We start from the raw sequence: 21,637 nt of genomic DNA, 5'->3' as shown, positions 1-21,637 counted from the left end.
CTTTATAAATAAATTTGCAAGTTCAGCAAAAGAATCAATGGAGTTTTCAGGTAAGAGTGAGTACCATGTTAATGCCCGTTTTATGAGAGTTTCGCCAAATTTCTTAACCAAAACTGATTCAATTTCCTGCTTGGTTAAATCATTGCCTTTCACGCATGTAGTAAACGCAGTAACGAGATCCCGTGGGTCGGATGTCCCGTCATATTTGAGAATATCAGGCATTTTAAATTTTTTGAAAATTGGTAAAGATGTTGCACTTGGCTTCCAGGGTTGTTGTAAATACTTGTCAATATCCACACCTTTGATCACAGAAGGCACGCCAGGTATTTGTTCTATACGCTCATTTTGCTCCTTCAAATGTTTGTGCAAAGTTAGTTCTAAACTTTGTAAACTGAAATTATTTGGTGTACCTGACCCTCCATCGCGAGATTCATTCGGCATTTCTCCACTTTCAGAGTTATCGAGTCATGAACGCGGATTTTTCAAGGTGGTATTAATTGGTGGTGGAGTTTGTGCTATGTTTGGTAATGCACTAGCAAAAGCTTGCAGTGTTTTATTCACGTGTTGTGCAATCAACTGCTTCAAAGTATCCTGATCAACGATCTGGTCACTTCCCCGTTGTCCATCAGTGCGCGAAGCAGACCTTTCAGGTGAACTTTCTCGTGAGTGCTAAGGAGTAGTTGTGGGTGTGTGATGTGGTGGAGTTCCATCTTATTGATTCAGCTGGTTGTTCTCGTTAGCAATAGACATATTATGTTGCTAAAAATAAAATTTGGAAAGTGAACAGATTATAAGATTCCCGGAACAGAACCAATTTGTTTAACCCAAAAATAGATTTCTTGGTCAAAGTTAATATCAAAAAGAAATCGGGTTACTGATAACCAAAATTACTTCACTTTCTTGGTAATTTGAATAATAAAAGGAATAATGGAAATAACAGACAAGGAAAAGAAGGTTAAAGTAGATCGCTAATCTCTCCCAGAATTGCGGTTTGAACTTTTTGAATAAAGTAAAAGACTAATTGCATATATTCATCAAAAATTCAGATGCCTTTACAAATGAGGATCGGGTCCTTGTATAAGGATACATAATTATAATAATTTTTCTACTTTATTTTGGCTTGTTAATGGCATTAATTGCCTTGATTGGTTGTTGCCATATATAATTGTAATGATGGCAATAATGACCGAGGATTCTTCGTAACCATGATCAATGCCTACTTCCCTTCCTTATTTATAACATATTCATGAACCTTCCCTCTTTATGGTCTTCATCTATTTCGTACCTATTTCTTCTTTTCCAGCTGTCAGGACCAGTACCTTTTCTGACAAAACACCGGGGGTATTCCGCTTGTGCCTTTTCAATTCTTTTAATTTACTTAACTGAATCTGTCACTTGTCACCTTGCTGATGATCCGCATGTCATACCTTTTTTCCACCAATACAATTATCTAATGCAGACTCAGTAAAAATCTTGCAGTTAGATTGGGAGACGCGAGTTCGTATTATATTTCAAGAATCAAAATCACATATACTTAACCATATGATACACCTATACATAACAATAGTATACACATATGGCATTGGTGTTCAAGGCAAAATGAAGAGTACAAAGCCTATGCATACTTGTTTCGTATATCCTTTTCCTCTTTCCCATTTGTATGCAATTTGCCTAAAACTAGGTAAGCAAGAGCAATTTTTTAAATCAAAGTAATCAAGAAAAATTATAAATAGAAAGTTTCAATGCTTTAATCTCCAACATCAAACAACACAAATGTTCTTCGAGAATTGAACACATTCTTCTGATTAACTAAAAGAATGTCCTGAATTTCTATTTTATCGCCATAAAAGTAACAGTCATGGCGAATCAATGACTATTATTCACTAGGTCATTTTTGATGGACCCAAATAAATTTAGGTGATTCAGAGTCTCCCTCGAATTCATGTAGATGGCGTGGATATTAGTAGACGAAAAAATAAAAATCATCATGAATTTTTGTTTTATGGCCCTAAAACGTCAAAAACGAGGCGATAAGACAATTATTGTTCATTAGGTCATATCTGATGGGCCCACGAAATTTTAGATGATTCAGTGCCCAAGAATTCACTTGGGAGAACTACATAGCTTAAAATCAAATTTGAGCCTAACATTTAAATTTACAAATCTTTTATTTGGAAGAGATCGAATATTAGTATTTCCAAGAATGATCGAACTCAATCCTACTATAAGGTTTCTCTTTATAGTCAAGCTTAAATTAAACTTGCGTGATTTAGAGTCTTAAATAAAACAAAAAAAAAATCTTAAGAATTGAGAATGTTACATCTCATTGCAATGTCAAAAAGTTTTATTCAATAAACAAAAATATTGACATCCACTACTAAGTCCATCAAAGTACATTACATTACTTTAAAGGGCAATAACTACAAAGCAAAAACAACATTAAATATGAAAATTCATGAATCCCAATAAAAGAAGATTAATTTACTTGCTCTTCTGGTTGAAATATTCAACAGTAGCTTTCATAATGGCAACGAGAGCTTGGAGATTGCCAATAGTAAGATGAATGTTTTCAGCATCTTTAGTCTCAAAATCAATGGTAGTTTTCACGATGCTTAAATTCTCATCCTTTTCTATAACTTCAAACTTAATCCCGTAGAAACTGAACCCTAGATCAAGATATCCACCTTCAACAATCTCGACTTCCTTCACTCGTTTTTCATCATCGATTGAGATGAATTTCTCTTTATATGGAGCATTACCTGGTAAACCTAATATATTTGGTCCAAACAAAATAGAAAATCGTGAATAAACTTAAATAATTTATCAAATTATCACGTAAAAAATAAGAATCAAAAGGAAAAGTTGTAATATGTGGTGGGATGGACGAGAGCTTACAAAACGGGAAAAAAATAATCAAGAATAATCAATGGAATGAAAATAAAAATGAAGATTTTTAATAGGATTTTGAAGTAAAATAACTTACTAACTAGCACGATTGAACCAGAGCCACCATTGCCTTCAATCAACTCAACTTTTTCAACTATGTGTGGGAGTTTTTCAACAACAAATTTGGCAAATTGAAGAGTGCCATAGAGATTCCACACTTCAATTGCTGGTGCATTTATTTCTACTTCCTCTGAAAATTTTCCCAACATTTATGGGTTTCTGATAACTTACTCAATAAGTAGTTAAGCACTGAATATATAGTTGGTAAAGAAACAGACATATATAAAAGTGGATGATAAAATCAGTTTCAACCACAAAATTCTTGACTAGGTATAGACTACATCATAATTGGCCGGCCTTCTTATTTTACTTGGTTGGTGCCACTTCCTTGGATGCCAGGGCATTTGTACAAATGGCCGTTTTAATGTCACTATTTGAATTATATCCTCATCCGTCCGATAAGTTAAATTTGTGTGTAGGAAAATTCATTCATCTACTATTGGGGCTCCTGAGAAAACGAGGACAAAATTTAAAGAGTGAACTAAAAATAAGCCATAGATGCGATATTACCAACATAATAGATTGTATCTAGTATGACAAAAATCATTTTACATGTAAAATATCTTTTTAGAAAATATTTTTCTGATGTTTGGCGGACTTACTTTCATAAATTTCTGAATAAAGAGAGGGACAAAGACATTGTGCTGGGTAAATTGGAGCACTTCGTGAGTCACCGAGATTTTAGGTATTGTAGGCGCATTAAGGTTGAGGAGGTCGTAGAGGCTATGCGTAAGATGAGTAGGGACAGAGCGATCGGGCCACATGAAATTCCGGTAGAATTTTGGAGGTATGTGGGTAGCGCTAGCTTGGAGTAGCTGACTGTGCTATTTAACGTTATTTTTAGGACGAAAAAGATGCCAAATGAATGGAGGTGAAATATGATGATACCGTTGTACAAGAACAAAAGTGATATCCATAATTCTAATAACTATAGGAGTATATGGGCATCAATTTGCTTAGTCAGACTATGAAAGTTTGGAGAGGCTGATGAAAGTGAGGGTGAGGAGGTCAGTGTCTATATCCGAGAACCAGTTCGGATTCATTCATAGTCGTTCAACTACGAGTACTATCCATCTTATAAGGAGGTTGGTGGAACAGTACAGGGATAGGAAGAAGGAATTTGCACATGGTATTTATTAACCTAGAGAAAGTGTATGACAAGGTCCCTAGGAAGGTTCTTTGGAGATGCCTGGAGGTAAAAGGTGTTCCAGTAGCATATATTAGGGTGATTAAGGACATGTATGATGGAGTTAAGACTCGAGTTAGGATAGTGGGAGGAGACTCAGAGCATTTTTTGATTATTATGGGTTACACTAAGGATCTGCGCTCAGCCCATTCTTATTGCCCTGGTAATAAATGCACTGACACATCGTATTCAAGGGAAGGTGCCATGATGTATATTATTCGTCGATGCTCAATTGATAGGACGCGGGGTAGTATTAACTAGAGGATGGAGGTTCAAAAATAGATTCTTGAGTCTAAAGATTTCAAGTTGAGAAGGACTAAGATAAAATACTTGGAGTGCAAGTTCAGCGACATGACAGGGGAATCGGACATGGACGTGAGGCTTGATTCACAAGTTATCCCCAAGAGAGAAAGTTTTAAGTATCTTGGGTCAGTTATCCAGGGGGTGGGGAGATTGACAAGGATATCACGCACCGTATAAGGGTGGGATGGATGAAATAGAGGTTAGCATTTGGCGTCTTGTGTGGCAGGAATATACCACTGAAACATAAAGGTAAGTTTTATAGAGTGGTGGTTAGACCGGCCATGTTGTACATGTTAGAATGTTGGCTAATCAAGAATTTCCATATCCAGAAGATGGAAGTAGCAGAGATAAGGATGTTGAGATAGATGTGCAGGAACATTAGGTTAGATAAGATTAGGAATGAAGATATTCGAGTGAAGGTAGACGTGGCTCCCATGGAAGATAAAATGCGGGAAGCGAGACTTAGATCGGTTGGGCATATGCAAAGGAAATGTCTAGATTCCCTGGTAAGGAAGTGTGGGTGGTTGGCTTTGGTGGGTATGAGAAGAGGTAGAGGTCGGCCTAAGAAGTATTGGGGAAAGATGATCAAGCAGGACATGGCGCGGCTTGAGGTTACTTATGACATGACCCTTGATAGAAAGGTGTGGAGGCCGAGCATTAGGGTTGAAGGTTATGAGGTAGTTGAACATTTTTCTACTCCGTACTAGGTGTAAGGCTAGTTTGATAGTATTTTGTCTTGGACTGCTAGTGGTTCATGTTGTGTTCATACTTTTTTTCGCTCTGATTTCGTAGTACCTTGTCATTGTTACAGATTATTTATATTACTTTTTTCATCTATTTTTTTATTCTTAGGTTGCTGGTACTATCTTTCTGGCCTCTATTGTTTTTACTTTTCTATTGTCTCTTTTCATCTTCTTGAGCCGAGAGTTTATCCAAAACTGTAATGATCCAACCGGTCATTTTGATTTTCAGAATGTTGTTCCCTTAAATAAAACTCCCCGTATATACTTTTATTAATTTATGACTTGCGGGGATAGTTGGTTCGGAATTTGGAAGTGTTCGGATTGAGATCAGAATAATTGGTTCCTTAAGTTGGCTTTAAAATACTAAGTTTGATTTCGGTCAATATTTTGACAAAATGACCTCGGTATCGGGGTTCCAATAACTCTGTATGGTGATTTTAGACTTAGGAACGTGTTCGAAATTTTATTTGGAAGTTCGTAGTTAAATTAGGCTTGAAATGGCTAAAATAAGAATTTAAGTTTGAAAGTTTGACTGGGGAGTTGACTTTTTGATACCGGAGTCGGAACTGAGTTCTGAAAATTTTTATAGCTCTATTATATCATTTATGACTTGTGTGCAAAATTTTAGATCAATCGGATTTGATTTGATAAGTTTCGACATCGAATGTAGAAGTTGGAAATCGAAAGTTTCATTAAGCTTGAATTGGAGGATGATTTGTGGTTTTAGCGTTGTTTGATGTGATTTGAGGGTTCGACTAAATTGTATGATGTTTTGGGACTTGTTGGTATATTTGATTGAGGTTCCGAGGGGCTCGGGTGAGTTTCGGACGGCTAACGGATCATTTTTGGCCTTTGGGAGATAGCTGGTAGCTGCTGGTATTTTCTTCTGATTTTCCTTATATGCGATCGCGTAAGTTTGTATGCGATCATGTAGAGTAATTTGGGCAGAGGTGACTTTGTTCTACGCGATCGCGTGAATGGGATTGCGATCGCGTAGGCTTAATTGGGCAACAAAAAAATTTGTTATATGCGATCGCATGGGCAAATTCGCGATCATGTAGGTTGGGTAAGCTGTGTCATGCAAACGCATGGCTAAGGCCGCGTTCGCAAAGAGGAACGGACAGAAGAGCTGGGCAAACGCGTTTAATACTTCGCGATCGCGTGCGAAGGTTCGCGATCGCATAGGATAGCGGAGTCAGTGCTTCGCGATCGCGTGGGACTTTCTGCGATTGCGTAGAGTTAATTTTGGCAGTGTTGAAATTGTGCTTCGCGATCGCGTGAGGAAGTTCGCGATCGCGTAGAAGAAATCACTGGGCAGAGAGTTTAAGTTCTGAAAATGGGACTCTTCCATTTTTACCGATTTGGAGCTCAGATTGAGGCGATATTTGGGAGATTTTCAGAGAAAACAACGGGGTAAGTGTTCTTAACTCAATATTGGTTAAATTACCCGGATCCATCACTATTTTATCATTTAATTGGTGAATTAAGTTGGAAAAGTTTGAAAACCCTCTTGGATAGATTTGAAGATTTGAGGACCGGATTGTTATCGGAATTTAGTAATTTTAGTATGGGTAGACTCGTGGTTGAGTAAGCGTTCATATTTCATAATCTTCGCCGGATTCCGAGACGTGGTCCCACGGACGATTTTTAAATTAATTTTGGATTTTTATTAAAAATGTAGTATTTTTTTATGGAATTGATTCCTATAAATTTTAGTGATTGTATCAAATTATTTTGGCTAGATTCAATCTAGACATAGTTGGATAATCGTGGAAAAGGCCTTCTAGTGGATTAAATTGGAGCAAGTTGAGGTAAGTCTCGTGTCTAATCTTGTGAGGGGGAAGTTACCTCATAGGTGATTAAATTAATAATTGTTGCTAATTTTGGAGGCTACGTACGCACGAGGTGACGAGAGTCCGTGCGTATCTACTATTTATGCTAAAAGTTCGGGTAGTTTAGGACTCGAATCATGAATTACTTGTGTAAATTATATTCTTTGTTTAATTAAAATTATTTGATATATATATTGTGAATTGTTAGGGAAAAATATTAAAAGATGAAAATCTCATATGCTTAATTTTCTGTTTAAATTAATTAATTGTTAAAAGTAATTTTTCATCCTCTCGAATTGATCTTATAATAAATATACTCTCCTTCCGGAGGTACATAAGAAAATGTCCTCATTTCTTATGGAACGGGCCGAACGCCTCGGCATGAGAGATGCATCTATGGATTGCGCCGCACGTCCCTCGACAGTGTACACGATACTCTGGATCGGGTCGTACGACCTCGGCAGAAATCGTGCCTAATAATAATAATAATTACACGATACCTTAATATTTTAATTACAGATTTTGAATTTAATTAATAGATTGAAAATTATTGCATTTGAAGAAATTTAATTATTTATGTTGGTTAAATAAAGACAAGAGTGGGTTGCTCTAGTGGTAAGCACCCTTCACTTCCAACCAAGAGGTTGTGAGTTCGAGTCACCCCAAGAGCAAGGTGGGGAGTTCTTGGAGGGAGGGAGTTGAGGGTCTATCGGAAATAGCCTCTCTACCCCAGGGTAGGGGTAAGGTCTGCGTACAAACTACCCTCCCCAGACGAGAGTTGTTGCATTTGAAGGAATTTAATTATTTCCGCTGGTTAAATAAATTATTGTAAATTCTGTGAATCATGTTGATTTTGATATTCTAGTTGTATTTCAGTTATTATTATTGACCCATAGTGAGTGTCAAAGTCGGCCATCTCGTCTCTACCACTTCGAGATTAGGCTTGATACTTACTGGGTATACGTTGTTTACGTACTCATACTACACTTGCTGCACTTTTTGTGCAGGACCTGAGGCAAGTACTAGTGGGGGACCTATCGTCTTGCACCCACGATATCCAGAGGCTTAGTGGTGAGCTGCCCTTCTAAGTCATTCTGCAGCAACCAATGCCTCTTCTTGGAGACTTTATTCTGTCTATTTTATTTCAGACAGTATTTGAAATTTTTGTATAATCTACTAGATACTCATATACTTTTGACACCACGTCTTGGCACACACATTGATAGAATTAAGAGTTGTTTATTTTTTTTGGTTATTAATTTACTAAATCTTTTCATATTATCTAAATTCTTGCAAGTAATAAGAGTTTAATTACTCGGTTAATTCTTAAAGAATCTAATATGGATTTAAGTTACTAGTTAGCTTGCCTAGCTGTAGTGTTGGGCGCCACCACGATCTATAGGTAAAATTGGGTCGTGACAGAAACAACCTCTCTACCCTATCAGAGTTGGGATGAGGTCTGCGTATACATTACAGTCCCACATACCCCACTTGTGAGACTATACTGAGTTGTTGTTATTGTTGTTGTTATTGTTTGGTGAATGGAAAATATTTTATAAATATATTAAAGACTAGTAATATTATTAGTAAATTGGAGAGTTCTAATATTATTAAGAAAAATGTCGCATTAGCTCTTGAATTTTGTGGATGGTCTAAATTTTTCCTTTAGTTGTTGTCGTTACATAAAGGCAAAATGGAGCCACTTTGATAACTACGGCGGATCGATCATTTTAGGGCCACCATTAAAATTTAGATTCTGTTAAGAAAAGTCTTGGTAAAATAATTTTCGTCTAGATTTTTGAAGCACGCTGGTCAAAATATTGAAAAGCATGTCTAGAATTTTGAAGCACGCTCGTCAAAATATTGAAAAGCATATCTCACGATCGCTAAAATTTGCAGGATGTGTACGGTCAAAACCGATTCTCAGTTATAAAGATCGGTCGAGATAATAACGTTTCAATCGAAGGGTATCCGCATGACGAGCTCGGATGAATTCCGAAGTAGAGACGTCGAGCTTCGAGCCATGAAACCAATTAACTGCAAAACCCGATGTCATTATCGAACCCGCGTCGGGATCGAACTACGGGGTAACAACGACCGACGCGGGCCCCGAATATCGATGTTCCAAGGCAGAACCGAGCTCGAATTAATACCGGGGATTCGATCTAGCACCAAGCTCGAGTCAGTGCCGAGCTCGCAAGACAAGAGTCGTTACAACCACACCAAGGGAGAGAATCTTGGCGAGAATCGAGGGAGAGACAAACCATCATGGGTTCTCCAATATATGTATTATTTTATGTTGTTACTAATAAAGTAGTGACCCTCTACTATAAAAGGAGAGATAGACTGCAATAGGAAGGGGGCAAAAGATTTCAATATACTTGCTCTTCTAATATTGTTCAGTCTTCCCTTCCATCATTTTCTATTTACACAGCAAAATACTTGTATTGTCATTTATATCAAAGAAAATTGCATACCCTTAGAACCATATTTAAATTTAACGTTATCCGATTTTTCGGGTAAACAGTTTGGCGTCCACCGTGGGGCTAAGGGTAACGGTGATTGTCTGATATAAATCTACAGTACGCTCCAGCTTACAACTTCGAATCAGCAATGGCTCTACCTATCGACCTCGAAGCCGGCCTTCAAGATGAAACCAACTACTTGGTATCCGGAGGCGGAAGGATACCTAACAACGGTAACGAGGCTCGAATCGAAGAACCCGAAATTCGAGCCGAAGTACCACTGGATATCAATTCGCAAATAGCTCTAGAAGCGAATCAGTGTTCTGAACCAGAGAGGAGCGTTCAGGGCGGTGCTCGATCTATAGCCCGAGACACCTACATCACGGGAGAAATCGGGGTCAGCTTGCGTATGATTTTCGAAATGTTGCAGGCCCAACAAGCAGCAATAGCTCAGTTGCAGAGCCGAACCCATACGCAAAGCGGACTGAACTCCAATCCGCTTCCTCGGGAAGTCACACCCAGAACGGAACCCGCCGTAGTGAAATCAAACGAGCGGGAATTGGAAACTGCTCCTGAAATTGCTAAATTGCTCGAGGAACTCACGAAGCGAGTTGAAGCCAACGACAAAAAAGTGGAAACGTATAACGCCAGGGTCGATCAAATTTCGGGGGTTCCACCAATGATAAAAGGGCTCGATTCGAAAAAATTCATACAAAAATGTTTTCCCTCGAGCGCGACCCTAAAACCAATTCCCAAAAAATTCCATATGCCCGAAATTCCCAAATATAATGGTACGACCGATCCTAACAAACACGTCACCTCCTACACATGCGCCATTTAAGGCAACGATTTGGAGGATGATGAAATCGAATCCGTGTAGTTGAAAAAGTTCGGAGAGACCCTCGCAAAAGGAGCGATGATCTGGTATCACAACTTGCCGCCGAATTCCAATGATTCTTTCGCCATGTTGGTGGACTCGTTTGTAAAAGCACATGCTGGTGCCATAAAGGTTGCAACAAGAAAATCGGATCTCTTCAAAGTAAAGCAAAGGAGTAACGAGATGCTAAGGGAATTCGTATCCCGATTTCAAATAGAGCGTATGGACTTGCCACCGGTCACAGACGATTGGGCCATACAAGCTTTCACCCAAGGACTGAACGGGCTAAGCTCGACAGCGTCACGTCGGCTGAAACAAAATTTGATCGAGTACCCTGCAATAACGTGGGCAGATGTACACAATCGGTACCAATCAAAAATCAGGGTCGAAGACGATCAATTGGGAGTTCCATATGGGCCCGCACGACAGAACCACACAACCACTAAAAATCAAAGGGAAGCCAACAGAGAGCAAAGGTCGAACAAAGATCGATACCAACCGTACTGCACAGATCGGATGAATAACAGTTCAGCACGTGACACAGTTCGGAACAACCGAAGGATTGATCGGGGGCAAAGTTCTCAGGGACTTATGAGCAAGAGCGGCTTCGATAAATATACGGATCCTATAGAAATCCCTCGGCTATCGGAGTATAATTTCAACATTAGTACATCCACTATCGTATCGGCCATCGGGCGCATCAAAGACACCAGATGGCCTCGACCCATGCAAACCGATCCTGCCCAAAGGAATCCCAATCAAATGTGCGAATATCATGGCACCCATGGTCACAAAACGGAAGATTGCAGGCAACTAAGAGAGGAAGTGACCTGCCTATTTAATAAAGGGCACCTTCGGGAATTTCTTAGCGATAGGGCGAAGAACCATTTTAGAGACAAGGAATTCGGTAAGCGAAACGAACCAGAAGAACCGCAACACGTCATTCACATGATCGTCGGCGGCGTCGATGCCCCCCAGGGACCGATGCTTAAACACGCTAAAACGTCAATTGTGAAGCGATCTCGAACCCAAGATCATGCACCCACAGGGACTTTATCCTTCAGTGATGAAGATAAAAAGGGAATCATCCAACCCCATAACGATGCGCTGGTAATATACGTACTCATGAATAAAACTAAGATTAAGCGTGTGTGGATTAATCCAGGTAGCTCGGCCAATATCATCAGATCGAGGGTCATAGAACAGCTCGGCCTGCAGGATCAGGTCATACCCGTAACTCTGGTTCTAAACGGATTTAATATGGCATGTGAAACCACTAAAAACGAGATCACCCTACCGATAAACGTAGCCGGAACCATCCAGCAGACAAAGTTTCACGTAATCGAAGGTGATATGAGATATAACGCCCTCTTCGGAAGGCCGTGGATCCACAGCATGAGAGCCGTACCCTCGACCCTATACCAGGTCCTCAAATTCCCAACATCAGAAGGTATCAAAATAGTGTACGGGGAACAACCGGCCGCAAAGTAAATGTTCTCCGTCGAAGAAGAAAAATCAATATCCCCACCTTCACCAATGAAAGGATCAGGTTCAAAGCTGAGCGCCAAATAGCAATCACAGACATCGGCTTCGACCCAACCAGGTAAGCAAAAAGTTGAATAAGACGATGATGATCGATGGATCCCTCGATCCTTCGTAACCCCCGATGATTTCGATGCCACCAAATCAACAATTGAGGAACTGGAGCAGATCGTACTGATCGAACACCGGCCCGAACAAAAGGTATGCTTGGGACGGGTTTGAGCCCCGAACTCAGGAAGAAACTCATTCAATTTCTTATCAATAACATCGATTATTTTGCCTGGTCCCATCTAGATATAACAGGGATCCCGCCGGATATAACGGCACACCAGCTAAGCTTAAACCCTATGTTCAGACGGGTGAAGCGAAAAAGAAGGCCCCAGTACGAGGAAAAGCACGTATTCATAAAGGACGAGGTAACCAAACTGCTCAAGATAGGGTCCATTCGGGAAGTAAAATACCCCGAATGGTTAGCTAATGTGGTTGTTGTACCTAAAAAAGGAAACAAACTTAGAATGTGTGTGGACTATAAAGATTTGAACAAAGCATGCCCCAAAGATTCCTTCCCACTGCCCAACATCGATCGTATGATCGATGCCACGGCCGGCCACGAGATTCTCACCTTTCTCGATGCCTATTCAGGATATAATCAAATTCAGATGAATCCGGACGATCGGGAAAAGATTTCATTTGTGACTCGATATGGAACATATTGTTATAACGTAATGCCCTTCGGGCTAAAAAATGCAGGAGCTACTTATCAACGCCTAGTAAACAGAATGTTCGAAGAAAAAATAGGTAAAACGATGGAAGTTTATATTGATGACATGCTAGTTAAGTCCCTGCGCGCAGAGGACCATTTAGCCCATTTGCAGGAAACATTCAAGATTCTGAGGAAATTCAACAAGAAGCTCAACCCCAAAAAATGTGCTTTCGAGGTCGGTTCGGGCAAGTTCCTCGGCTTCATGGTCTCAAATCGAGGAATTGAAATCAACCCCGACAAAATCAAGGCCATCGAAGACATCACCATCGTGAACAGCGTGAAAGCTGTACAAAAGTTAACGGGGAGAATTGCAGCCTTAAGCCGGTTCATTTTAAGGTCATCGGATCGAAGTCACAAGTTTTTCTCCCTACTCAAAAAGAAGAACGACTTCGCCTGGACGTCGGAATGCCAACAAGCGTTACAGGAATTGAAACGATACCTCTCGAGCCTGCCACTACTTTATACTCCGAAAGCGGACGAGCAGCTCTACCTGTACTTAGTGGTATCGGAAGTTGCCGTAAGCAGCGTCCTAGTTCGAGAAGAGCAAGGTACGCAATTTACCATTTATTACGTGAGTCGGACCTTAGGAGATGCGGAAACTAGATATCCACACTTAGAAAAATTGGCGCTTGCCCTGGTAAGCACATCTAGAAAGTTAAGGCCGTATTTCCAATGTCACCCCATAAGCGTATTAACCACCTGTCCACTCCGAAATATTTTACATAGGCCCGAACTATCAGGCCGATTGGCCAAATGGGCCATCGAACTCAGTGGGTACGATATCGAATATCAATCCCGCACGGCCATCAAGTCTCAAATTTTGGCAGACTTCGTGGCCGACTTCACGCCAACCCTCATACCCGAAGTCAAAAGGGAACTCCTTTCGAAATCAAATATATCATCCGGGGTATGGATCCTTTTTACGGGCGGTGCTTCGAATATAAAGGGGTCCGGTTAGGCATTGTTTTAAAACCCCCCACGGGTAACATTATTAGGCAAGCCATTAAAACTAGCAGGTTAACTAACAACGAGGCCGAGTATGAAACCATGATTGCAGGTCTCGAACTAGCTAGAAACTTGGGAGCAGAAGTCATTGAGGTGCACTGTGACTCTTTGCTGGTGGTGAGTCAAGTAAACAAAACCTTCGAAGTCAGAGAAGGTAGGATGCAAAGGTATCTAGACAAACTGCTTATCACCTTACACCATTTCAAACAATGGACCCTATAGCATGTCCCCCGAGAACGGAATAATGAGGCCGATGCTCTAGCAAATTTGGGATCATCGGTCGAGGTAGACGATTTGAGCTCGGGGACTATCGTCCAACTCTCAAGATCGATAATCGAAGAAGGGCATGCCGAAATAAATTCTACTAGCTTAACCTGGGATTGGAGAAACAAGTATATTGAGTACTTAAAAAACGGAAAGCTCCCTTCAGACCCTAAAGATTCCAGGGCCCTACGAACTAAAGCTGCTCGATTTACGTTGGCTGCGGACGGAACACTATATCGAAGAACATTCGATGGACCGATGGCGGTGTGTGAGGGTCCGGGAGATACCGATTATATCCTCCGGGAAGTACACGAGGGCACTTGTGGCAATCACTCCGGCGCCGACGCATTAGTCCGAAAAATGATTAGAGCAGGGTATTATTGGATCGATATGGGCAAAGATGCGAAAGAGTTTGTTCATAACTGTGATAAATGTCAGAGGTTTGCGCCAATGATCCATCAAGCCGGGGAGCAACTTCACTCGGTCCTATCCCCGTGGCCATTCATGAAATGGGGGATGGACATCGTCAGCCCTCTGTCGTCGACCCCAGGTAAAACCAAATTTATTTTATTTATGACTGACTATTTTTCTAAGTGGGTTGAAGCACAGGCGTTCAAGAAAATAAGAGAGAAAGAAGTCATAGACTTTATTTAGGATCATATCATATGCCGATTCGGGATACCCGCCGAAATAGTATGCGACAATGGAAAACAATTCGTTGGCGGCAAAATCACAAAATTCCTCGAAGATCACAAAATAAGAAGGATATTATCAACACCGTACCACCCCAGTGGGAACGGTCAAGCCGAATCGACGAACAAGACTATTCTTCAAAACCTGAAGAAGATATTGAACGTCGCGAAAGGAAAATGGAGAGAAATCCTGCCCGAAGTCCTTTGGGCATACCGAACAACGTCAAGATCCAGTACGGGGGCGACCCCGTTCTCCTTAGTATATGGTTCTGAAGCATTGATACCAGTCAAAGTCGGTGAACCCAGTCCCAGATTTCGATTCATGACAGAAGAATCAAATAACGAGGCCATGAACACCAGCCTTGAATTATCGGACGAAGGACGAGAAGCTGCCTTCATCCGACTGGCTGCCCAGAAGCAATGAATCGAAAGGTACTATAATCGAAGAACTAAACTCCGCCATTTCAAGCCCGGGGACTTAGTGTTAAGAAAGGTCACCATCAATACTCAAAATCCAAGCGAAGGAAAATTGGGACCAAATTGGGAAGGACCATACCAGGTACTCGAGAATGTTGGAAAAGGATCATACAGGCTCGGCATCATAAACGACAAACAGCTATCAAGCAATTGGAATGTATCACATCTAAAACGGTACTACTGTTAAGGCACGTCCTTTCCATATTCATCTAACTAATCCATGCAGAAGTCCGAACGAGAGCTGAAGAAGATCTTCCAATCAAGAGCACGCGTTGCACTCTTTTTCCCTTAGACCGGTTTTCTCCCAAATGGGTTGTTCGGCAAGGTTTTTAATGAGGCAACCATCGATCGTGCTGCACTTTCAATAATATCCGAGGCCTCTTTCCGACAGACCTCAAATACCAGGGGGCATCAGGGCCCTCAAATATATCGAGTTCAGATACAAAAAAGTTCATCTCACAACAACAGGAAAAATTGTAAGAGCCAAATGGTCAAAATGAACCATGCTCGTATAGATTGGCCCAAACATAAACACATGTGCAATGACTTGAGATTTATTGCTCAACCAGAATTAAGATTCACTCAACAATCAAGCCTATGGGCTACTTATATTCCGAGTTCAAAACATTCACTCGAATATTAAGCCTACGGGCTACTGTTATTCCGGGTTCGAGCAAGCACTCACTCGACCACCAAGCCTACGGCTACTTATATTCCGAGTTCGAAACATTCACTCGAATATTAAGCCTACGGGCTACTGTTATTCCGGGTTTGAGCAAGCACTCACTCGACCATTAAGCCTACGGGCTACTGTTATCCCGAGTTCGAAACATTCACTCGAATATTAAGCCTACGGGCTACTGTTATCCCGAGTTCGAAACATTCACTCGAATATTAAGCCTACGAGCTAATGTTATTCCGGGTTCGAGCAAGCACTCACTTGACCATTAAGCCTATGGGCTACTGTTATCCCGAGTTCGAAACATTCACTCAAATATTAAGCCTACGGGCTGCTGTTATTCCGAGTTCGAGCAAGCTCTCACTCGACCATTAAGCCTGCAGGCTACTTTCATTCCAAGTTCGAAATAATCACTCAAATATTAAGCCTACGGGCCACATGATCTCAAGTTCGGAACATTCACTCGATTATTAAAGCCTACGGGCTACTGTTATCCCAAGTTTGAAACATTCATTCGATTATTAAAGCCTATGGGCTGCTGTTATTCCGAGTTCGAGCAAGCACTCACTCGACCATTACGCCTACGGGCTACAATATTTTAAGTTCAAAACATTCACTCGACGGCTAATAAGCTACTTTTTTTTACATTAACTCAACCATTACATTACGCCTACGGATTATGTTCCTTCAAAAGTTTGAATCATCGACTCAACAAGCAAACCCAGGGGCTACAAATCTGATCGATCAGAGAAGCTACAAGGTCAACATTCGATTAAAAGTCTTCACAAAACAAAAACAAGTCGACCTGATTACACATGTATATACAAAATTTGCCTACGAGGTTAATGTACAAACATCAAGAATTAGAAACTAAGCTTCCGGGTCAAGCTCTTCCCTGTCCTCGGATCCGCTTTTGCTACCATCATGATCATCATCATCAGAAGCCAAGGCTTCAGCTTCCGCTTCGAGCTCTCTTGCCCTTTTTACCTCTTCGGCAAGATCAAAACCTCGAGCGTGAATCTCCTCGAGGGTCTCCCTCCGAGACCTACACTTAGCAAGTTCGGCAATCCAATGAGCTTGAGTATCGGCGGTCTTCGCCGCTTCCTGGGCCTCCATCTGAGCAGCCTCAGCATTAGCCCGATATACAGCAATGGACTTATCCGCCAAGACTTTTGACGACTCAACCTCCGCCTTAGCCTCGGCAAGTCGTGTTTCAAGCTCCTCGATTTTCTTAGCTTGAACCGACCCCTTTTGCTTGACACTCTGAAGCTGAACGTCGATCGATAATAATTTTGTTAAGATGGTTTCTTTTTCCGCTGCCAGGCGGTCGAGGGTCTCCTTCCACCGATTGCATTCAGCTCGGATTTGATCGGCTTCTTCTCGAAGCAACTCGATCTTTTCGATCTTTTGCTGCAACTGAGACAACGAAGGGTTAACTTCCACGATTGAGTCAGACCCATAATTTAACAGAACGAGGCTGACCTGCTTATCAAGCTCGACCCCTTCTTCACGGACCTTAGCCAAATCCGCGTGGAGGCCCTTTATAGCCTCGTCCTTTTGGATGCAAAGAAGCCGCAGGGCATCTCTCTCACCTGAGGCCTTCCGGAGCTTGGCCTTATAATGGCTAAAATCGACTCGAAACCTACCAATGGCCTACACAGTATGAAACACAAAGTCAAGTATGGAAATGAACAAATAAACGAAGTATGGAAGAATCATTACCCGAGTAATGAAACGCTGAGCCTCCTCCAATAAAATAGAAGCGTTATCGATATCGGAACCGTCATCGACTCCAGTAAAACAATCCCCGAAAGGATCCCCTGCACCAGAGCCGGCGCCGATATCAGGAGTCTTCAATTCTCGAGCTTCCTTCAGCGCCTCCTCAGAAAAAGATGGAAGAGAAGGCGAATCACCCATTGTCATAGCCCCGAGCAAATCACTCAGAGTATTCCGGTCGAGATTCTGGTCTTCGGGAACAACCCCGATAGGTACAACCTCCATCGGCTCGGTAGCTCTGTCAACCTCGATGGCCTCCGTAGACCGAACTACCAAAGCCGAGGAGCTATTTTCTTCTTCTTCTCTCAATCGCTGGACCGAGTCAATCGAAAGGGCAATTGTTTTTCTCTTCACCCTGCGAGTTTTGGGCTTGGGGTCCCCTGACCGAAAGGAAGCTTTTCACTTCTTATCTTCCCTCTGTTTAGGGACCAGGGACTTGTTTCTTTCCTCGCCGCTCGAAGGCCTCAAAACGGCATCCCTGGTTACACCTGCCCAAGAGGAAATCAGTAACGAATAGAACGCAAAGAATACTTCGAAGGAAACAAGAAGCAAGCCTCACCATGGTTCTTGGCCTCCCATCTGCCTTTTGCCAAATCATGCCAAGCGCGCTCGGCGTAAGAGGAGGTCGAGGCCAACTTCCGAACCCAGTCCTCAAGGTCGGGCACCGCTTGTGGCATCCAAGGGGCAGCTGAACATCAGGGAAGGACATAAAAAAAAATCAAAAAAGCACCTGAAAAGCGAACAAAAATTACTTACAGTCAAAATTTCATTCCTCAGGGAACGACATCCTTTCCTCCGGAATGATATCACGGGTCCTCACTCGGATATAACGACCCATCCGACCTCGATCTTTGTCTTCATCGATGCTCGACATCAATGCTTTCGATGCCCGACGATGAAGTCTGATTAGTCCTCGAAAGATATGAGGCCGATACAGTCGGATGAGGTGGTTTAGAGAAAAATTTAACCCTCCGGCTTTGGTAGCGAAGAAGCGCAATAGGATCACTATACGCCATAAAGAGGGATGGATTTGGCCAAGGGTGACTTGATACCTTTTGCAGAAATCAATAATCACCGGATCGACGGGTCCAGTGTGAAGGGATAAGTGTAAACACTTAAAAAACTCTCCACGTAAGTGGTAACATCCTCGTCGGAAGACGGAATTTGCAGCACGACCTCGGAACCCCAGTCGCAGTCCTTTCGGACGGCCTCGAGGTGATCCTCCGTTATAGAGCATATATACATCGATACGTGTTCACATCGACCCAGAACGGAAGAAGGCTTCTCCACCTTAAAATCGGTTTTCAAAATGCAAGGGCCAGGAACATAGTCATGGACGGGCGGCTCCACCGGCGCCTTATCATCAGACAGCCGTGAGGAAGATATTTTTTCCTTCTGAGGTACAGTTTTGGAAGTTTTCGCCATTGATTTGAAAGGAAAGAGTGCAAGGAAAGAAATGGACAGCACCAAAATTATGGTATGAACGGCCCCGTAGCAGCAAAGTAGAGAGGATAAATAGGAAAGTCTGGAGGAAGAGAAGGCGCAAAATGGTAGAAGTTGTGTGGAAAGATTATTTATAGACTAAGGCCTGACGGTTTGGTATCAGCGGTGGCCGACCACCGTCTGACACACATTAAATGCCTCGATAAAACCAAGCCGGTGGGACAGCCATCGCATACGTCGAGATCGGGTTCGATAGAAACGTCGGCATAAATTTGATCAAGCCGCAGGGAAATCATATCGTTCCTCGCCGTATCCTTTCCGAGAAACGAGGGGACTATCTGTGTACGGTCAAAACCGATTCTCAGTCATAAAGACCGGTCGAGACAATAACGTTTCAATCGAAGGGTATCCGCATGGCGAGCTCAGATGAATTCCGAAGTAGAGACGTCGAGCTTCGAGCTATGAGACCAATTAACCGCAAAACCTGATGTCATTATCGAACCCGCATCGGGATCGGACTACGGGGTAACAACGATCGACGCGGGCCCCGAATATCGATGCTCCAAGGCAGAACCGAGCTCGAATTAATACCGGGGATTCGATCTAGCACCAAGCTCGAGTCAGTGCCGAGCTCGCAAGACAAGAGCCGTTACAACCGCACCAAGGGAGAGAATCTTGGCGAGAATCGAGGGAGAGACAAACCATCATGGGTTCTCCAATATATGTATTATTTTATGTTGTTACTAATAAAGTAGTGACCCTCTACTATAAAAAAAAGAGATAGACTGCAATAGGAAGGGGGCAAAAGATTTCAATATACTTGCTCTTCTAATATTGTTCAGTCTTCCCTTCCATCATTTTCTATTTACACAGCAAAATACCTGTATTGTCATTTATATCAAAGAAAATTGCATACCCTTAGAACCATATTTAAATTTAACGTTATTCAGTTTTTCAGGTAAACACAAGACTAGAAATTCAGCCATAATGCTGTAAAACTCTCGTGATCGTCATGATTTGCATTATGGCTGAATCTTCTTTTGATCATCACGATTTTGACACAAATTCTGACAATCACATAGCTTGCTGAAATTTCTAGCGAATGTACTTTAAAATTTGGCGCGCGTTATTTTTCCAACACTTCTCTTATCGAAGTTAAAAAATCAACAGTGGCACAAAAATAGCATATTTTTATCATTCTCCTCTTTAGTAAACGCCAAGGATAGGAACGAAGGATTTTTTTAAAACAGAAGACAAACTTGTGGCATTTCGCATAATCAAAGAGGCATTTTTTATCCTTTGCCCTAACATTATCGAGCATGATAGAAAATTCAAAATAACAAAGATTCCTCAATGAAAGAGGGACAATGTACAAGACAAGAATATAAGAACAAAAGGAGACGAAAATATAAAGGCAAAATATTCTCGAGATCACTTAAACTTGTACCAATTTGTCGACCCGATAACTAACTTATAACTTTTTTATTTGAACATCTCAACTTAACTAATTGCACATAAATAAATACATTTGACCATGGCTAGTGCTTATGTATCAGTAATATAACGGACATGATAGTAATGCGTGCCAATCACAAAACAAAACGCGTGAATGTAGATTTTTATTAAAATAAAAATTAAAAATAGAAAGTAAAGGCCCAAAAGAACGAAAAAAATCCTATCATCTCCCTTACGTCTCCCCCCTCCATCCTAGCACCTTAATCCCCCGGATGTGTTTCCCCTGCATTTCAAACACCACCCCTTTCTTCCCACCCCCCATATCCCTTTAGTTCTCACTTCTTATACAAGATCTATCTTTGTCGGTGAAATCGTTTATAATGGTGGTGGTAATAATTAATGTATATTGGGGTTGATTTTTGGAGTAAAAGAGATATTTTTGAAGGTTATAGCATTTTTTTTTAATTGAAATCACTAAATCAAATTTTGCATTGGAGGAATTTTCCAATTTTCCTGGCGCCGTGGAAAATGAGTTTGACATTAAAAGTTTATTAGTTGGAGTCGCTAAAGTTTGTTGGGGTCGATTTGGTATTTTTTTGGTATTTTTTTCTTTTCGGAGATAGGTCTAATTAGTATTTTATGGCTAGAGCTTATGGTGGTGACAGACGAAGTTGGTGGTTCCGGATCTTGTGGTAGTGCTTTGGTTCACCATGTAATTGTTTTGATAGAGGTGGAGAAGAAGAGAAAGATAATGAATTTAAATTTTTGAGAAATTAATTAAAAATATTAAAAGTGGGATTCACTACGAACAAGAGTGGATTGCTCTAGTGGTTGAGCACCCTCCATTTCCAACGAAGAGGTTGTGAGTTCGAGTCACCCCAAGAGCAAGGTGGGAGTTCTTGGAGAGAGGGAGCCGATGGTCTATCAGATACAGCCTCTCTATCCCCAGGGTAGGAATAAGGTCTGCAGGGAGCCGAGGGTCTATCGGATACAGCCTCTCTACCCCAGGTAAGGGTAAGGTCTGCGTATACACTACCCTCTCCAGACCACTACCCTCCCCAGACCAACGCTTTGATGGAGGTGTTTAAAATATGAGTTTTGATCAAGTAGAAGTGTTTAAATAGAAAAA

At 41.4% G+C, this 21,637-nt stretch overlaps 1 protein-coding gene across 1 annotated transcript; it reads right to left on the bottom strand.

Annotated features, from left to right (window-relative positions):
- Positions 1-2,326: 2,326 nt before the first annotated feature.
- LOC107760472 (norbelladine synthase-like) lies at positions 2,327-3,336 on the bottom strand. The gene is made up of 2 exons (XM_016578528.2): positions 2,984-3,336; positions 2,327-2,768 (listed from the first exon to the last, which is right to left on the bottom strand). Exons 1-2 carry the CDS (start codon positions 3,153-3,155, stop codon positions 2,482-2,484), a joined length of 459 nt encoding a protein of 152 aa, XP_016434014.1. The 5' UTR covers positions 3,156-3,336; the 3' UTR covers positions 2,327-2,481.
- Between the last annotated feature and the right edge of the window lie 18,301 nt (positions 3,337-21,637).

Source organism: Nicotiana tabacum, chromosome 18 (assembly GCF_000715075.1).
Source record: "Nicotiana tabacum cultivar K326 chromosome 18, ASM71507v2, whole genome shotgun sequence".
Lineage (NCBI taxonomy): Eukaryota > Viridiplantae > Streptophyta > Magnoliopsida > Solanales > Solanaceae > Nicotiana > Nicotiana tabacum.
Note: the sequence above shows the minus strand (reverse complement) of the source record. Positions and strands in the feature narration are given on the sequence as shown.